Source organism: Hypanus sabinus, chromosome 22 (assembly GCF_030144855.1).
Source record: "Hypanus sabinus isolate sHypSab1 chromosome 22, sHypSab1.hap1, whole genome shotgun sequence".
NCBI lineage: Eukaryota > Metazoa > Chordata > Chondrichthyes > Myliobatiformes > Dasyatidae > Hypanus > Hypanus sabinus.
The window spans coordinates 19,549,225-19,564,436 of NC_082727.1; the positions used below are offsets into that span (position 1 = coordinate 19,549,225).

A 15,212-nucleotide genomic window follows, 5' to 3' on the forward strand; every position below is an offset into this window, starting at 1 on the left:
AATAGCAGTATCTAAACAGAAAGCAGCCAGGCCGAACGAAGTATGTTACCATTGTGGCAGGGGCTCACATACACCAGACCAATACAGCTTCAGAGGCAAAACTTGCAGAAAATGCAACGGAGGAGGACACGTACAAAGCGCATGCCGGGCAGACAAAAATAAATTGATTACACAGGGGAGAGAAGATGATAAAGTCAAGTTGCAGTTCCAAAAAGCGCACTGATCTGCATGCTGTTGATGACAAATCTGATAATGATGAGAGTGACCAGGGCAGAGTAGCCTTGAGATTTACAAAGTGAAAATTAACAAGAGACAAGCAATACGGCTTACACCAGAAGTGAATGAAAAGTTGATTAAAATGGAATTGGACACTGGCTCAGCTGTTCCAGTCATTCCACAAAATGAGTTTGAATGGCGTTTCAAAGATACTAAACTGAAGCCCACAGATATCCAAACTTATACTGGGGAAAGATGCCTCCTGTGGGAAATGACACTTGCAACAATGAAATACAACCACCAACAAGCTACATTGGACTTGTATGTGTTAAAAGCAGGATGGACAGCAACGTGTGGCTGTGATAGGCTGAGACAACTCCAACTTATTTGCATACACATCCGCTATTTGCATACACATCCGCTATTTGCATACACATCCCCTGTAGTAGAGTCGGCTGAAAGTGACTTGAGAAAGGCACCAGACGATGCCACAGCAGTGTTCAAGCATGCCATTGGAACACTCAAACATATGAAAGGTAGATAAAAATGCCTCACCCATGTTTTACATAGCCCATCCAGTTCGTAATACCATCCATGATAAAATAGCCACTGAGGTAGATCATATGGAGGCTGAAGAAATTCTTTCCAAAGTTGAATAGAGCCCGTGGGCAATGGCAGTGGTCCCAGTAACCAAGAAAAATGGGTCTGTCAGGATCTGTGGTGATTTTAAGGTCACCATCAACCCAGGACTGAAAGTGGTTCGATACCCTCCGCCCAGGATAGAGGTCATCTTTGCAAACCTTTCTGGAGGAAAACACTTCAGCAAAATGGAATTAGCTGAAGCCTACCTGCAGATGGAGGTGGAAGAAGAGTCCAAAGTGTTTCTCACCATTAGCATCTGTACCTGTACTCTTGCAGAAAGCAATGGACTGGATGCAGTAAGGCTGCACAGGCACACAGAATTACCTGCAAGACATCATTGTTACCAGTGAGGATGTCAAGGGACGTCTCCAAAACCTCAAGAAAGTGTTAAATAGATTAGAAGATTATGCGCTCTGGCACAACACACACGCACATGCACACACGCACACACTCACGTACGTCTCATGGCCAAAGATCAAAGATCTTGTCACAGGTGTAGTCCTTATTAGGATTTGTCAAATACTATAACAATTCCTGGCTACTGTGCTCCACCCCTTGACTCAGACTGGGAAAAAACAACAATGGACAAAGTAGTGTGAGGTGTCTTTCAGAAAGGCAAAGGAAATGGTGATGTCAGACTCACACATTGTGATCCACATCATCCAGAGAAGCTTGTCTGTGATACCTTGCCTTATGGAATAGGTGCAGCCGAGTCACATATTAGGAATGATAGAAGTAAACACCCTGTAGCCTTTGCTTCATGTTCCCTTACTGCTACAGAGAAAAGTTATGCACAGATTGATGGAAGAGACCTTGAGTCTGGCTTGGGGTGTAAAACTTTTCAACCAGTACCTGAATGGGAGGGAGTTTACCCTTTTTACTGATCATAACCCACCAGTGTCCATTTTCAATCCAGAGAAAGGTGTTCCACAGACAGCAGCAAAAGGAATGCAGAGATTGGCCCTCTGTCTTAAAGAACACAGTTACAAGATCGAATTCACAAAGACGACTAATCATGGAAATGCTGGTGGATTGTTCCATTTACCTTTGGAAAAGGAAATATCTAAAAAAAAAATTACAAAAAGAACACTTCTCTTGATGTATTCTCCCCAATGCAAATCCAAAATCTTAGTATAACAGCAGATGTTCCAAAGGAAAACCAAAAAAGACTGGTCTCAGGTCTACATGGCTCCACCAAATGGTTGGAACGTGCAGCAAAAGCTCCAGCTATCCCAGTTATACCAGCACCGGGATGAACCGGCTCTTGACGGGAGTTTTCCTCAAGTGGGGATTCGGGGATGTTGTCCAATCAAAGCTGAGGCCCAAAGTACTGGAGGAGCTACATGCTGGTCACTTAGGCGTGGCTGAGATGAAAACGTTAGCTCAAAGCTTTGTCTGGTGGTCTGCCATGCACTGGTTGGAATGCTAGCACATCCAGAAGATGCCAGGAGCGGTGCCTTTTCGTCTCTGGGAATGGCCAGCATTGCCCTGGCAGAGGATTCGTGTTGATTCTGCCGGACCATTCTTGGGCACAAACTTCTTGGTAGCAGTAGATGCAGCTACAAAGTGGCCAGGTGTTCCCAACAGCCTCCACCACAGCCTCACACTCTGCCGATGTGCTGAGAAGCCTCTTCTCAAAGACTTGTGTTCCAGAACACTTAGTCAGTGACAACGGACCACAGTTTGTTCGGAACAGTTTCAGTCATTCCTGAAAACTGAATGGACTGAGGCATATTGCATCTGCACCGTATCACCCAGCTACACATGGCCTGGTGGAAAGGTTTGTCCAGTGCCAAAAGAACGCACCGTGAGCAACGTCGGAACACGCTACACTGACACGGAAACAGACACTCGCCAATTTCTTCCTTGCATGCCGCGACGCGGCACCCTCCGCAACCAACAACTCAGCAGCTGTGCTGTCCCTGGGTCGTCCCTCGCCCCCCCCCCCCCCAAGTCTCAAAGGGCTGAGGCAAACTGAGGGTTCCTCCAACGAGGAGGTTTGATGTTTCATTCCTGGTAAAACAGTCTTGGCGAGGGACTGCAGCTATGATCAGAAGTGGGCACTCGAACAAACTAAGAGTGTCACTGGACCACTCCGCTACACGCTGGAAACTGTGTCATCTGGAGACTCCGCTGAGGGGGAGCAGAGTCAATTTTTAAAGAGGAGAAATGTGTTGGCAGCTGTCAGAGCCACTTCCTGCAGTCCTAGAGTGAACTCCTACAACCACCATGGAGGAGGCCCCAGAACCTGCGATTGTTTCGCAGCCTCAAGTCTCACCTGCCAAGCAGGGTGACCCCCCCACCCCAGTCAGGGAAGACATTATCCCACAAGAGTAATAAATCTTCCACAGCGATTAAATCTGTAGGCCTGAATGGGACTATTTAAAATTTACTAAGCTGTGGATGCCTGTATATAGTATATTGTGTGTATAGTTGAGATAATTCTATACTGAGTTAGAGTTTATAGCTAAACGGGGGAGTGTTATGTACTTAACATTTCAGTAGTATTTTATTGAAAATATATTGTTTGATTACGCATCCTGGTTTGTTTAAATAACTCATTATGGGTTATATGTAGAAGTACGTGAATGGCATACGTCATTATGCCACCGCGTCACAGGTGCTCACCTCACTAAAAGGAGAGTGAAGTACACTCATTTATCCCAGGGCTTATGATCAGATCTGGAGTTACAAAACATAATAGGAGGGGGTAGGAGAGAGGGTGGAGCAGCAGGGGTAGTGGGGTTGTAGAAGGGGAGAAAGGTGGGGTAAAGGGTGGAGGGGAGAGAGGGGTGTAGAAGGAGAGAGAGACAGATTGATAGAGAGAGATCAATAGATAGAGACAGAGGAGAGAGAGATGTATAGATAAATGTGGATGGATAGGGAGAGATGTATAGATAGTGATTTAGATGGGCAGAGAGGTGGATAGGGAGAGTTAGAAAGGGTGGAGGGAGGGAAAGAGTGAGAAAGGTTGAGAAAGATAGAGAGAATGATTAAGAAAGAGAGAGTAGGGACAGAGGAGAACAATGGGAGAATGTGTGTGAGAAAGACAGAAAGAGTTGGGGATTGGGGAAAGAGTGAGAAAGGTTGAGAAAGGGGGAAGTGAGAGAAAGAGTGGATAGAAAGATCAAACAATACAAAGAAAATAGAAAGAAAAACAGAAAGGAAAAAATTAAAGAGAAAGAATGAAAAGGAAACTAAAGAAGTAATACAAATGGCAGAAGGAGAAAAAATGAGAGAAGGAAAATGATTAAAGGGAAGATTGAAGGAAATTCCTGCTGAGGCCGGAAGTCTGAGAGAAGGAGGGAATGTGTGGATGGGTGGGTAGGGAAACCGTGCCAGTGAGGGGGAGTCTGGGCATAAAGGGGCTGCACAGTGAGCTTGGAAAGCGACTGGTTCATTAGCGGATCTCGGGAGTGTGCAGCACGCTACCCGCTGCTGAATCTCAACTATACCTTGCACTTATGTAGTGCCATTAATGGGGCAAATCCTTCCAGGAGCTTCTGGAACGAACACCCAGCTACAGAACAGCATCTTAGGCAAGCCCGCCGGAGAGATGGAGTGGGTTCCTGTGCTGTACCGTACAACGCTCTGTGCTACCGACGGCACTCGGGGCTGGCATTGCACTTCGCAGTGACCGAATCCTACCCACTCATTGTACTCTGGATAGGACTGCGTACAGATACGTGCCCAGGGTCAGCTTATCTCACCTACGCATTTTCAGGATCTGCGCACTGGTGGCAAGACCAGAATTTATTGCCCACCCTGACCGGACTTGAGGATGGGCGAGCTGCCTTCTGGTGAAGTCGCTCCCACGGAGCTGTCGTGCAGTGGGTCCTAGGGTTTAGACCCATTTCCAGTGGAGATGTACAGTAATCCCAAATCAGGCTGGTGAGATGGGGAGTGAACCTGTGGGAATGGGGGGGGTGGTGGGCAGTGTCCCCTGTTCCTGCCTTTCCCAGCAGTGGAGCCGGTGGGTTTTGGGTGAGGCTGTTGGCATAGCCTGGGTGAGTAACTGCAAGCAGCCTCTGGTGGTGGAGGGAGGGAGTACTTGGGAGGGTGGAGGTGGATGAGGTGCTGATTGGACCATTACATTGTCCCGATGGTGTCCACCTTCTTGATAGTCGTAGGCCACACTCACCCAGGCGAGTGGGGGGTGTTCCGTCACAAACCTCTTCTCCAGGAGACAGCAGGAAGCCCTTGGGATGTCAAGCAATGAGTCGCTCACTGCAGGGTCCCCAGCTCTTTAGGAGCCCTTTACAAAACATTATCAGGGGTCTAAACTGCCCAGAGCCTGGCCTTGCTCCAGCAGTCCGTGGATTTCCTGGATTCGGAACTCCGACCACGGGGCGAGAGAGCCGATTGCTTACCTCTCCCATCACTTCCCGCAGACCCAGAACCTGGGCAGCAAAAATGCCCAGGCAGATGAAGATGGTGGGGATTAAGCCCAGGAACCCCCGCAGGTTTTTGGGGGCAATTTCTCCTAAGTACATTGGTACAACGCTGAGTGAGATACCTGCAGACAGAGAGAGGTGTCAGGTTCCAACAGGGCGCCGTTCTAGTCTGTTACACGCACGAAACGCTGGTGGAGCACAACAGGTCAGGCAGCATCAATGGAAAGGAATAAACAGTCGACTTATCAGGCCAAGACCCTTCACCAGAATTGAAGAAGGGTCTCGGCCTGATTTGCTCATCATTTATTCCACTCCATTGATGCTGCCTGACCTGCTGAGCTCCTCCAGCGTTTTTGTGTGTTGCTCTGGATTTCCAGCATCTGCAGGATCTCTTGTGTTTATAATTTTCAGTTTGCCTGCTCCTTCTGAGCCTCCCCTTCATCCACTGTGTAAGCCCCTTCCCCTTCACCTGCCTCCCATCTTCCATCCCTCGAGAATCACCTGAACCCCATTATATGTCTGTGATTCTTGTATCTGTGATTTTAGCTACTTGTGATGGTTTGTACAGCACTTTGGTCAACATGGGTTGTTCTTAAATGTGCTTTATAAATAAATAAATTTGACTTGACTTGATGTCTCCCACCCTTCAATGTGTGCATCTCTCCACCTCCCTTTAATTTTATCCTCTGATACATTCTCAGCATCATTATCTACCTTCCCTCATCTCTCTCGTGTGGCATGTGGCCAAGTGGTTAAGGCGTTGGACTAACGATCTGAAGGTGGTGAGTTTGAGCCCCAGCTGAGGCAATGTGTTGTGTGCTTGAGCAAGGCACTTAACCACACACTGCTCCAGTCCACCCAGCTGAAAATGGGTACCAGCAAAATGCTGGGGGTTAACCTCGCGATAGATGGCATCCTATCTGGGGGGGGGGGGGGTCTCATACTCTCAGTTGCATCACACCACAGAAACCGGCATAAGCACTGACCTGATGAGCCTATAAGACTTGGGACAGACTTTAACTTTTATCTCATCTCTCTCACTGTCGTTACTGCTCTCTTCCCTCCCTCTGTGCCCTCACAGTCTCCCTTCCTGTCTGCTTCTTTTTCCCCTGTAACAGTCTTCTTTCCCTGTCTCTCTCCCTCTCCTCTCTCTCTCCCCCCCCTTCCTTTTCCCTCACACTCCCTCCTCCTTGCAAGGTGGGGATGATTCCTCCTGCAAGCGCGGACGAATGGCGTACTCCCCGCTTACCCGAGTGGATTCCGGTCATGAAGCGCCCCAGGATCACCATTTCCGGAGAGCGCAGTAGCCTGCTGAGCCCCATCAGCAGCCCGGCCAGGAACACCAGGACCGTGCTGTACATCAGCGTGCCCTTCCTGCCAGTGAGCAGAAGGCATGGTCAGAGCTCCGTGCGTGAAGCAGGATTCAGTCAGAATGAATACCACTGGCACATGTCATGAAACTGGTGTTCTGTGGCAGCAGTGCAATGCAATTCATTAAAATCACTGTAAATTACAATGGAATTGCATTGAATTGTCTTTATTTCTTACATCCTTCACATCCATGAGGAGCAAAAATCTTTACGTTATGTCTCTATCTAAGTGTGCAATCCTAGTAATTTATAACAACTTATAATAAATAGAACAGTCAATGTAACATAGAAATACACACAAATCAGCGTGAGTTAATCAGTCTGGTGGAAGAAGCTATCCCGGACTCTGTTGGTCCTGGCTTTTATGCTACAGTACCGTTTCCCGGATGGCAGTAGGTGGAATAGATTGTGATGGGGTGACTCAGGTCCCCAGTAATCATTCAGGCCCTTTTTACACGCCTGTCTTTGTAGATGTCCTGAATAGTGGGAAGTTCACAACTACAGATGCGCTGGGCTGTCTGCACCACTCTCTGCAGAGTCCTGCGATTGAGGGAGGTACAGTTCCCATACCAGGCAGTGATGCAGCCAGTCAGGGTGCTCTCAATTCTGCCCCTGTAGAAAGTTCTTAGGATTTGGGGGCCCATACCAAACTTGCTCAGCCGTCTGAGGTGAAAGTGCTGCAGTGGTGCCTTTTTCACCACATAGCTGGTGTGTACAGACCATGTGAGGAAAAGGAAGCATGAAGTAAATTAGTAAAGCAAAATAGTGAGGTACGTGGAAAATAGAGGGGTAGTGAGATCATGAGACACTTAGTGAGATCGGCCCTCAGTCTCCTGAAGGGATACAGTACCAGGTGTCCCAAATTCCTTCAATGTAGGAGGCTTCAAGAATCCTCAAAGAAGAGAGGAATGAAGATTCAGGGAGCAAATTCAAAGGCTTCAGGTGTGTGACTTGGATTCAGAGCTCGCTTGCTGAAAGAGACCAGCCTAAAGAAGCGGTGAGGATAGAACCTAGACAGAGTGGTCATGGAGTGGGAGAGCCTCGGACCTGAGGGCACAGCCTCAGAATAGAGGGGTGTCCCTTTAGAATGGAGAAGGGGAGGAATTTCTTCAGTCAGAGGCTGGTGAGTCTGTGGCTGTGGAGCCCAAGTCATTGGGATATTTAAAGCAGAGATTGATCGGCTCTGGATTAGTCAGGGTGTTAAAGGTTACGGGGAGAAGGCAGAATGGGGTTGAGAGGGAAAATGAATCAGCCATGGCCGGAAGGTAGCAGGATGGAGATATGTCCCTCACAGAGGAGGTGCAAGGCGCCCCTTCCCACTCCTAGCCTGCAGGTCCCCCGGGCAAGGTGTAGCGCCTGCAGAGCCCCCCCCCCCCCCCCCGATCAGGGTCACGGAAAGCCATGGGAGCCGCTGGTGGATGGTGGGATGGGCAGCCGGTGCAGACCACAAGCCCTGGTTATGCCACCACTGACGCCAGGCAGACAATCTCTGAAGAGTATTGATAATGACTGGGGCCTTTACGAAGAAGGCAACGACAAGCCACTTCTGTAGGAAAATTTGCCAAGAACAATCACGGTCAAGACCGTGATCGCTCTCATCTACGTTCAAAAAAGCGCATTATGATGATCGAATGGTGGAGCAGTCTCGATGGGCCGAATAGGCTAATTCTGCTCCTTTGTCTTATGGTCTTACAGGATGTGATGGGATATGGGTGGAGACACCGGTGGTCTCATACCCTCCATTGTGGTCATTAGAGACACTCGGGCATTCTGATTTGGACCATTCTGTTGTTTTACACTTGATGTGTTTTTGCACTGATTGCTGTGCGAGCAAGGGGCTCCATTGCACCCTGGTGTACGTGATCTGAATCTGGGTGTGCAGCATCAGCTGGCGGCCCGGATACTTACTGACCCAGCTTGGAGACCAGCAGGCCGACGAGGAAGGCACCAAACATCCCACCCACAGCGAAGACGGAGACCGTGGCCGAATAGAGCAGCACCAGGTCGTCGGCACTCATGGTCAGGTTGTAGCGCTCCAGGGCTGTGTCATTGTAGAAATCTTTGATGTACTGTGGACGCACAATGCAACGTGAGTAATCAGGCCGGACAGGCAGAGGGTGCTGGGAAAGAGCACCCAATGGCCAATGGCACAGCTCGACCAGAAGGCAAACAAATCGCTCTAGGCCATTCGGCCCATCGAGTCTGCTGCGGCATTTGATCATGACATTTTTATTTTCCCTCTCCACCTCCTGGCTTCTCCTATAATATTTTCCCTATCTAAACCACTCAAGATTTTATGTTTCAATCATTTCATCTCACTCTTCAGAATTCCAGAAGATACAAGATTCTACAGCCTTTGGTAAGAATACTCACACACCCTAAGTAACCTTTCTCTGAACTACTTCTCACATATTTAAACTGCAGACGTGTTCTCATCATGCCCCAAGTAACTGAAGCATTACCTTCCGAATTTTGTATTCACTTTTCCAGCATTCTGTCACCAGTAAAAACAGAGAATGTTGGAAAATACACAATAGGTCAGACAGCGTCTGTGGGAAGAGAAAGAGGCCACACCACCAGGTACAGGAACAGCTACTTCGCTTCATCTTGAACGAACCGGCACAACCCTAATCCCCATCTCATACAGCAACACCCACAAAATGCTGGAGGAACTCAGCAGGCCAGGCAGCATCTAGGAAAAGAGTACAGTCGACATTTCGGGCCGAAACCCTTCGGCAGGACTGGAGAAACAAAGCTGAGGAGCAGATTTGAAAGGTGGGGTGGGGGGGGGGGGGAAGGAAGAAAAGAGAATCACAAGGTGATATGTGTAACGTGGAGGGGGAGGGATGAAGAGCTGGGAAGTTGATTGGTGAAAGAGACAGAAAGCCATGGAAGAAAGAAAAGGCAGACAGAGGGGGTGATGGGTGGGCAAGGAGATAAGGTGAGAGAGGGAAAGAGAGGGGGGAGGGGGCATTACAGAAAGTTGGAGAAATGATATTCATGCCATCAGGTTGGCGGCTACCCAAATGGAGTACAAGGTGTTGTTCCTCCAAACTAAGCGTGGCCTCATCACAAGGGTGGAGGAGACCATGGATGGACATATTGGAATGGGAATGGGAATTGGAATTAAAATGGGTGGCCATTGGGAGATCCCGTTCGTTCTGGTGGACGGAGTGTAGATGTTTGGCGAAACGGACTCCCAATCTACATCAGGTTATTATGTAAATGGTGAAAGATTGCAGCATGCTGTTGTGCAGAGGGACTTGGGAGTGCTTGTTCATGAATCGCAAAAAGTTGGCTTGCAGGTGCAACAGGTTATTAAGGCAGCAAATGAAATGTTGGACACGAAGTGCACTGCAGATGCTGGGGTCAAAGCAACACGTACAACAAACTGGATGAACTCAGCAGGTCGGGCAGCATCTGTTGAAAAGAGTAGTCAACGTTTCAGGCCGAGACCCTTCGTCAGGAATATTGGCCTTCATTGCTAGAGGGATTGAATTCAAGAGCAGGGAGGTCATGCTGCAATTATACGGAGTACTGGTGAGGCCGCACCTGAAGTACTGTGTTCAGTTCTGGTCTCCATACCTGAGGAAGGATCTTCTGGCTTTGGAGGCAGTGCCGAGGAGGTTCACCAGGTTGATTCCAGGGATGAAGGGGTTAACCTATGAGGAGCGATTGAGTCACCTGGGACTATACTTTCTGGAATTCAGAAGAATGAGAGGGGATCTTATAGAAACAAACAAAATTTTGAAAGGGATGGATAAGATAGAAGTAGGAAAGTTGTTTCTATTGGTAGGTGAGACTAGAACTAGGGGTCATTGCCTCAAGGTTCAGGGGAGAAGATTTAAGACGGAGATGATGAGAGACTGTTTCTCCCCCACAGAGTGGTGAATCTGTGGAATTCTCTGCCCAGAGAAGCAGTTAAGGTTTCCTCACTAAATATATTTAAGGAACAGTTAGATAGATTTTTACATAGTAAGGGAATTAAGGGTTATGGGGAAAGGCAGGTAGATGGAGCTGAGTTTATGGACAGATCAGCCATGATTTTATTGAATGGTGGGGCAGGATCGATGGGCCGGATGGCCTACACCTGCTCCTATTTCTTATGTTCTTATTAACCCTTGATATCATCTTAACAGCGGCTTCTAACCCTGTCTTGATCCTGGGTGTAAGGTAACTGGCTTGTAATTCCCTGTTTTCTGCCATCTTCCCTTTTAGGGAATGTCATCGTGGCTGAGGGGGAGTGCTCAGAGGGGGTGTGTAGCCGGGAGTGACCTGGCACCTTACCTGGGTGGGTGAGTTCACCACTGCCAGGTTGTAGCCGTACAGCATGGAGGAGCCGAAGGAGGTGAGGGTGGCAGCAGCCAGGAGGGTCCACGTCAGGTGCTGTGCAGGCAGAAACATAGGAGCAGTTACAGTACAACACCCAGACAAGGAACATTCCGGAAGGCGGCGCTGGAACAGGGCCCTCTCAGAATCAGATTCATTATCTCTGACATAGATCGTGACATTTGTAGTCCTGTGGAGCAGCACAGTGCAGTACATAAAATAGTTTATAAATTACAAGAAATGTGATGAAAATGAGAGCATGGGCTCACTGACCATTCAAAAATCTGATGGCAGAGGGGAAGACGCTGTTTCTAAAACATGGATTTCAGGCTCCTGTGCCTCCTGTTGATGGCAGCAATGAGAAGAGGGCATGTCCTGGGTAGTGAGGGTCCTTAATAATGAGGCATTGCTTTTTGAAAATGTCCTCGATGATGGGGAAGTGAATGCCCATGATGGAACCTCTTGAGTTTACAACCCCTCCACAACATTTTCCAATCCGGTGCAGTGGACCCCCCCCCCCACAAACCAGACGGTGAAGCGACCGGTCAGAATGCTCCCCCCAGCACATCTGTTGAAACTTGTGAGAGTCTTTGGTGACATGCGGAATCTTATAAAATTACGGCGCGGCCTTCTTCATGATTGCATCAATATGTTGGGCACAGGAGAGATCACCTGGGATGTTGCCACCCAGGAACTTGGAACTGTCCACCCGTTTCAGCGCCGACCCCCTCGATGAGGACTGGCGTGAACTTTGGAGTTGTATGTGGGATGTACTCTGATAATAAAATTTACTTTCAGCTTTGAACTTTGTTCCCTTGACTTGCCCTTCCTGAAGTCTACAATCAATTCCTTGGTCTTACCGAGGTTGTGCAAGGTTATTGTTGTGACACCACTCCACCAGCTGATCGACAGGCTCCCCTGCTATCCGAAAGTAGAGTGTTTCTCTGAAAGCCAACACGTCGTCAAGCGAAGAAGCAATTACCATTAATTCACATGGGAAACATTTTTGAGCGTTCCCAAACCCAAAAGATAACCTACCAGATCAAACCAAATAAAACACAAAACCTAAAATAACACGAACATATAGTAAAAGCAGGAATGATATGATAAATATACAGCCTATATAAAGTAGAAATATTGTATGTACGGTGTAGTTTCACTTAGAATTGGGAAGACAGCGAGCCAAAATTGATTTGGAGAGAAAAAAAATCGGCACGTACACACACGCGCACACAACTGCTCACACAAGGCTTCACGGTCATGGTAGTCTTTCTCGAGGTAAGCACGTATAAAGCGGGCATCTTTTGTAAAAGCGAAAATCCTCTTTAGTTAGCGAAAACAGGTACTAATGTAGGTCTTCCATAACAGCGAGCTGTCGTAAAGAGAACGTTCGAAAAACGGGGGCCGCCTGTATCTCGCTCCTGTACACCTCCTTTCACCATCTGAAATTCTGCCATCGGCAGTGGTGTCATCAGCAAAATGACAGCCTCAGTTACCAGAAATTGTAACTTCCTGCCTGTTGCTCAGGTCTACAAGGCCAGGGGTGGGGGAAATAGGTGTGAGGGTGTCAGTATGGTGGGGTAGGCATTGTGGGGGTATGAAATGTGGGGTTGGGGGAGACTGACTTGGGAAGAGCAGTAACTGAAGCCCTTTTCTCTTATTACAACAATCGTCCTTTGAACAATTTAAAGGATGGCTTCTTCCCCCTGGCCCCACCAGCAGATTTCTGCATGGTCCATGAACACCATCTCATGATTACATAATTTTGCATAATCTCTGAACCCTTTTCAGCTTCATGACATCTCTCTGAGAACATGCTGACCAAAGCTTCACCGCGCGTTTGGCCACGATGACAAGTCAGCAGAAAGGGAGCTGAGGTTCCCTGGATTACTCGCCAGGCTGAACGCCCTACCGTACCCCTACAGCAGATGAGGCACCTCGCGCAGGGGGAACCGAGTGGACTCGTGCCTCGATGCATCCTTGTGACAGAATGCAAGGGCATTCTGAATGTCAGATACGGACGGTTATTGATCATGATGAGGAAATTCAATTATCCTATTTGCAATTTCCTCTCAAGTATTTCATCCAAGCGTTCAACTGCACAGGAGCAGTTACATGTGGGTTTATAAAACACATGCTGAAAGCACTCGCTGCCAAGAAGTCCTGAGGCAGGGTGGGCTGGGGTGCGGGGGGGGGGGTTGTGTGTTGGGGGAAGAGGGGAACGTGGAGGGGCAGTTTCTCAGTGACAGCAGGAGACTGGGGTGAGCTGGGAGTGTATAGTGAGAGTGAGAAAACGGGGAGAGGAAGATAGGGAAGAGAAAAGGAGAGAAAATAGAGAGAAAGGTACAGCAGAGGTAGAGAGGGGCAGGTGAGAGAGATGGGGTGAGTGGGGGGGCGAGTGAGAGAGAGAGGGGAAGGGGAGGTAAGAGAAAGGTGTGAGTGAGAGAAAAGGGCAAGTGAGAGAAAATGTTATGAATGAGAGAGGAGGTGAGTTAGAGAGAAAAGAGAGAGAGAGGTGAGTGAAAGAGGGGCAAGTGAGAAAGAGAGGGGGAGAATGAAAGAGAGTCAGTGAGAGAGAGCAAAAGAAAGTAGTGAGTGAGAGAGGGGAAAGTGAAACAGATTGGGACAAGAGAGAGCGGGAGTGAGAGAGAGAGGGCTGTGTGGTAAAGAGAGAGAGTGCAAGAGAAAGGGAGGGATGAGTCAGGGGGAGTGGGTGAGAGAGGGGGATGAGTGAGGGAGAGATGGGTGATTGAAAGGGGGGTGAGGAAAAGGGGCAAATGAGAGAGAGGCATGTGAGATCAGGACATGAATGAGGGAGTGAGTGAGAGAGCAGGGGATAGAGAGAGAGGGTGAGAGAGGGTAAGAGGGCTGTGTGAAAGAGAGGAGCAAATGAGAGAGAAAGGGGGTGAAAGAGAGAGGGTGCTGAGTGAGAGACAGGAGTTGTGAGAGAGATTGGGATGTGAGAGAGAGGGTGAGCGAGTGAGAAAGAGGGGGGTGTGAGAGAGGTGGGAGAGAGAGGGGCACGAGTGTGAGAAAGGGGTGAGAGAGAAAGAGGTGAGTATGAGAGGGCATGAGAGAAGGGGGTGAGAGAGTGAAAGAGGTGAGTGTGGGGGAGGGGGAGGGAGAGACGTTATGGCTCTTCCAGTTACCTTTGAAATGTAGGATTTGATCAGGAAGTTTTTCTTTTTTCTTGCTTTCACTCTCAGTTTAAGCTTCCCAGTTCCCTTATTTTTCTCTTTTTGTTTAGTGGTTTTTTTAATATTTATTAACATTATAAAATTTTCTTTATCTTTTTCTTTTCATGGAATGATAAGAGGAGAATCGATTACCTTATTCTTTATTACATAGTATTAGATTAATAGTATGTATGATCTCGATAATGTTTATTTTACCTTTTATGAATTGTTATTGATATAGATATTTGAGATAATTCTCCTCTTGTTTACATATGTACTCTTATTTAATACAAAGATTGATAAGGAAAGAGAGAGGTGACAGACAGAAGGGTGAGAGAGGTGATTGAGAGCGAGGTGCAAGTGAGAGGGTGTGGTGAACTACATGTATACCTGTCTGGACACGCACCCTGCTAACTGCTCTTGTGGCTCCTCCCACAGACCCCTGTATAAAGGCGATCAAGGCCTGAACCCGGCCTCTCAGTCTCCAGGAATTAGTATGGTGGTCACTCGCTGCTTGTTCCTTCTTCCAGTCAATAAAAGCCGATATCTCGCCTTCACGTCTCAGAGTGAGTTATTGATGGTGCATCAGAGGGAGTGGACTGTGAGAGAGTGAGGGGTACGAGAGAGAGAGGGGAGTTAGAGAGGCTGAGAGAGAGGGTCAGTGAGAGAGAGGGAAAGGGCTGTGGGAGAGGAGAGAGAGAGGGTGTGAGAGAGAGGACAAGTGACAGAGGGACAAATGAGAGAGGAGTAAGTGACTGAGATAGAGAGAACGAGAGAGGCGTGTGAGGGAGAGATGGGGTGAGTGAGTGAGAGAGGCGAGTGTGAGAGGGGGTGATAGGGAGTGGGCTGTGAGAGAGGAAGAGTGAAGAGTGAGGGGTGTGAGCGAGAGAGAGATGGGAGTGAGATTGCAATGTGAGAGAGGAGGCAACTGATAGAAGAGGTAAGTGAGGGAAAGGGCTCAGAGAGAGAGAGTAAGGGAGAGAGGGGAATGAGAGAGATTGGGATGTGAGGGGGTGAGTGAGAGAGTGAGTGAGAGGGAGAGAGAGTGAGAGTAGCAGAGATAAGAGAGGAGGGGCAAGTTAGAG

General features: G+C 48.3%; 1 protein-coding gene across 2 annotated transcripts in view; it reads right to left on the reverse strand.

Annotated features, from left to right (window-relative positions):
- LOC132379400 (solute carrier family 2, facilitated glucose transporter member 5-like) overlaps positions 1-15,212 on the reverse strand; it is a 71,859-nt gene that overhangs the window by 40,158 nt on the left and 16,489 nt on the right. Inside the window, exons 2-5 of one of the 2 annotated variants that reach the window (XM_059947201.1) lie at positions 10,910-11,008; positions 8,531-8,691; positions 6,502-6,626; positions 5,229-5,374 (exon numbers count right to left, since the gene is read on the reverse strand). In XM_059947201.1, coding sequence (XP_059803184.1) covers positions 5,229-5,374; positions 6,502-6,626; positions 8,531-8,691; positions 10,910-11,008 — 531 coding nt within the window. The remainder of the gene's footprint in view (positions 1-5,228; positions 5,375-6,501; positions 6,627-8,530; positions 8,692-10,909; positions 11,009-15,212) is intronic. The other variant, XM_059947202.1, reaches the window with a different exon arrangement.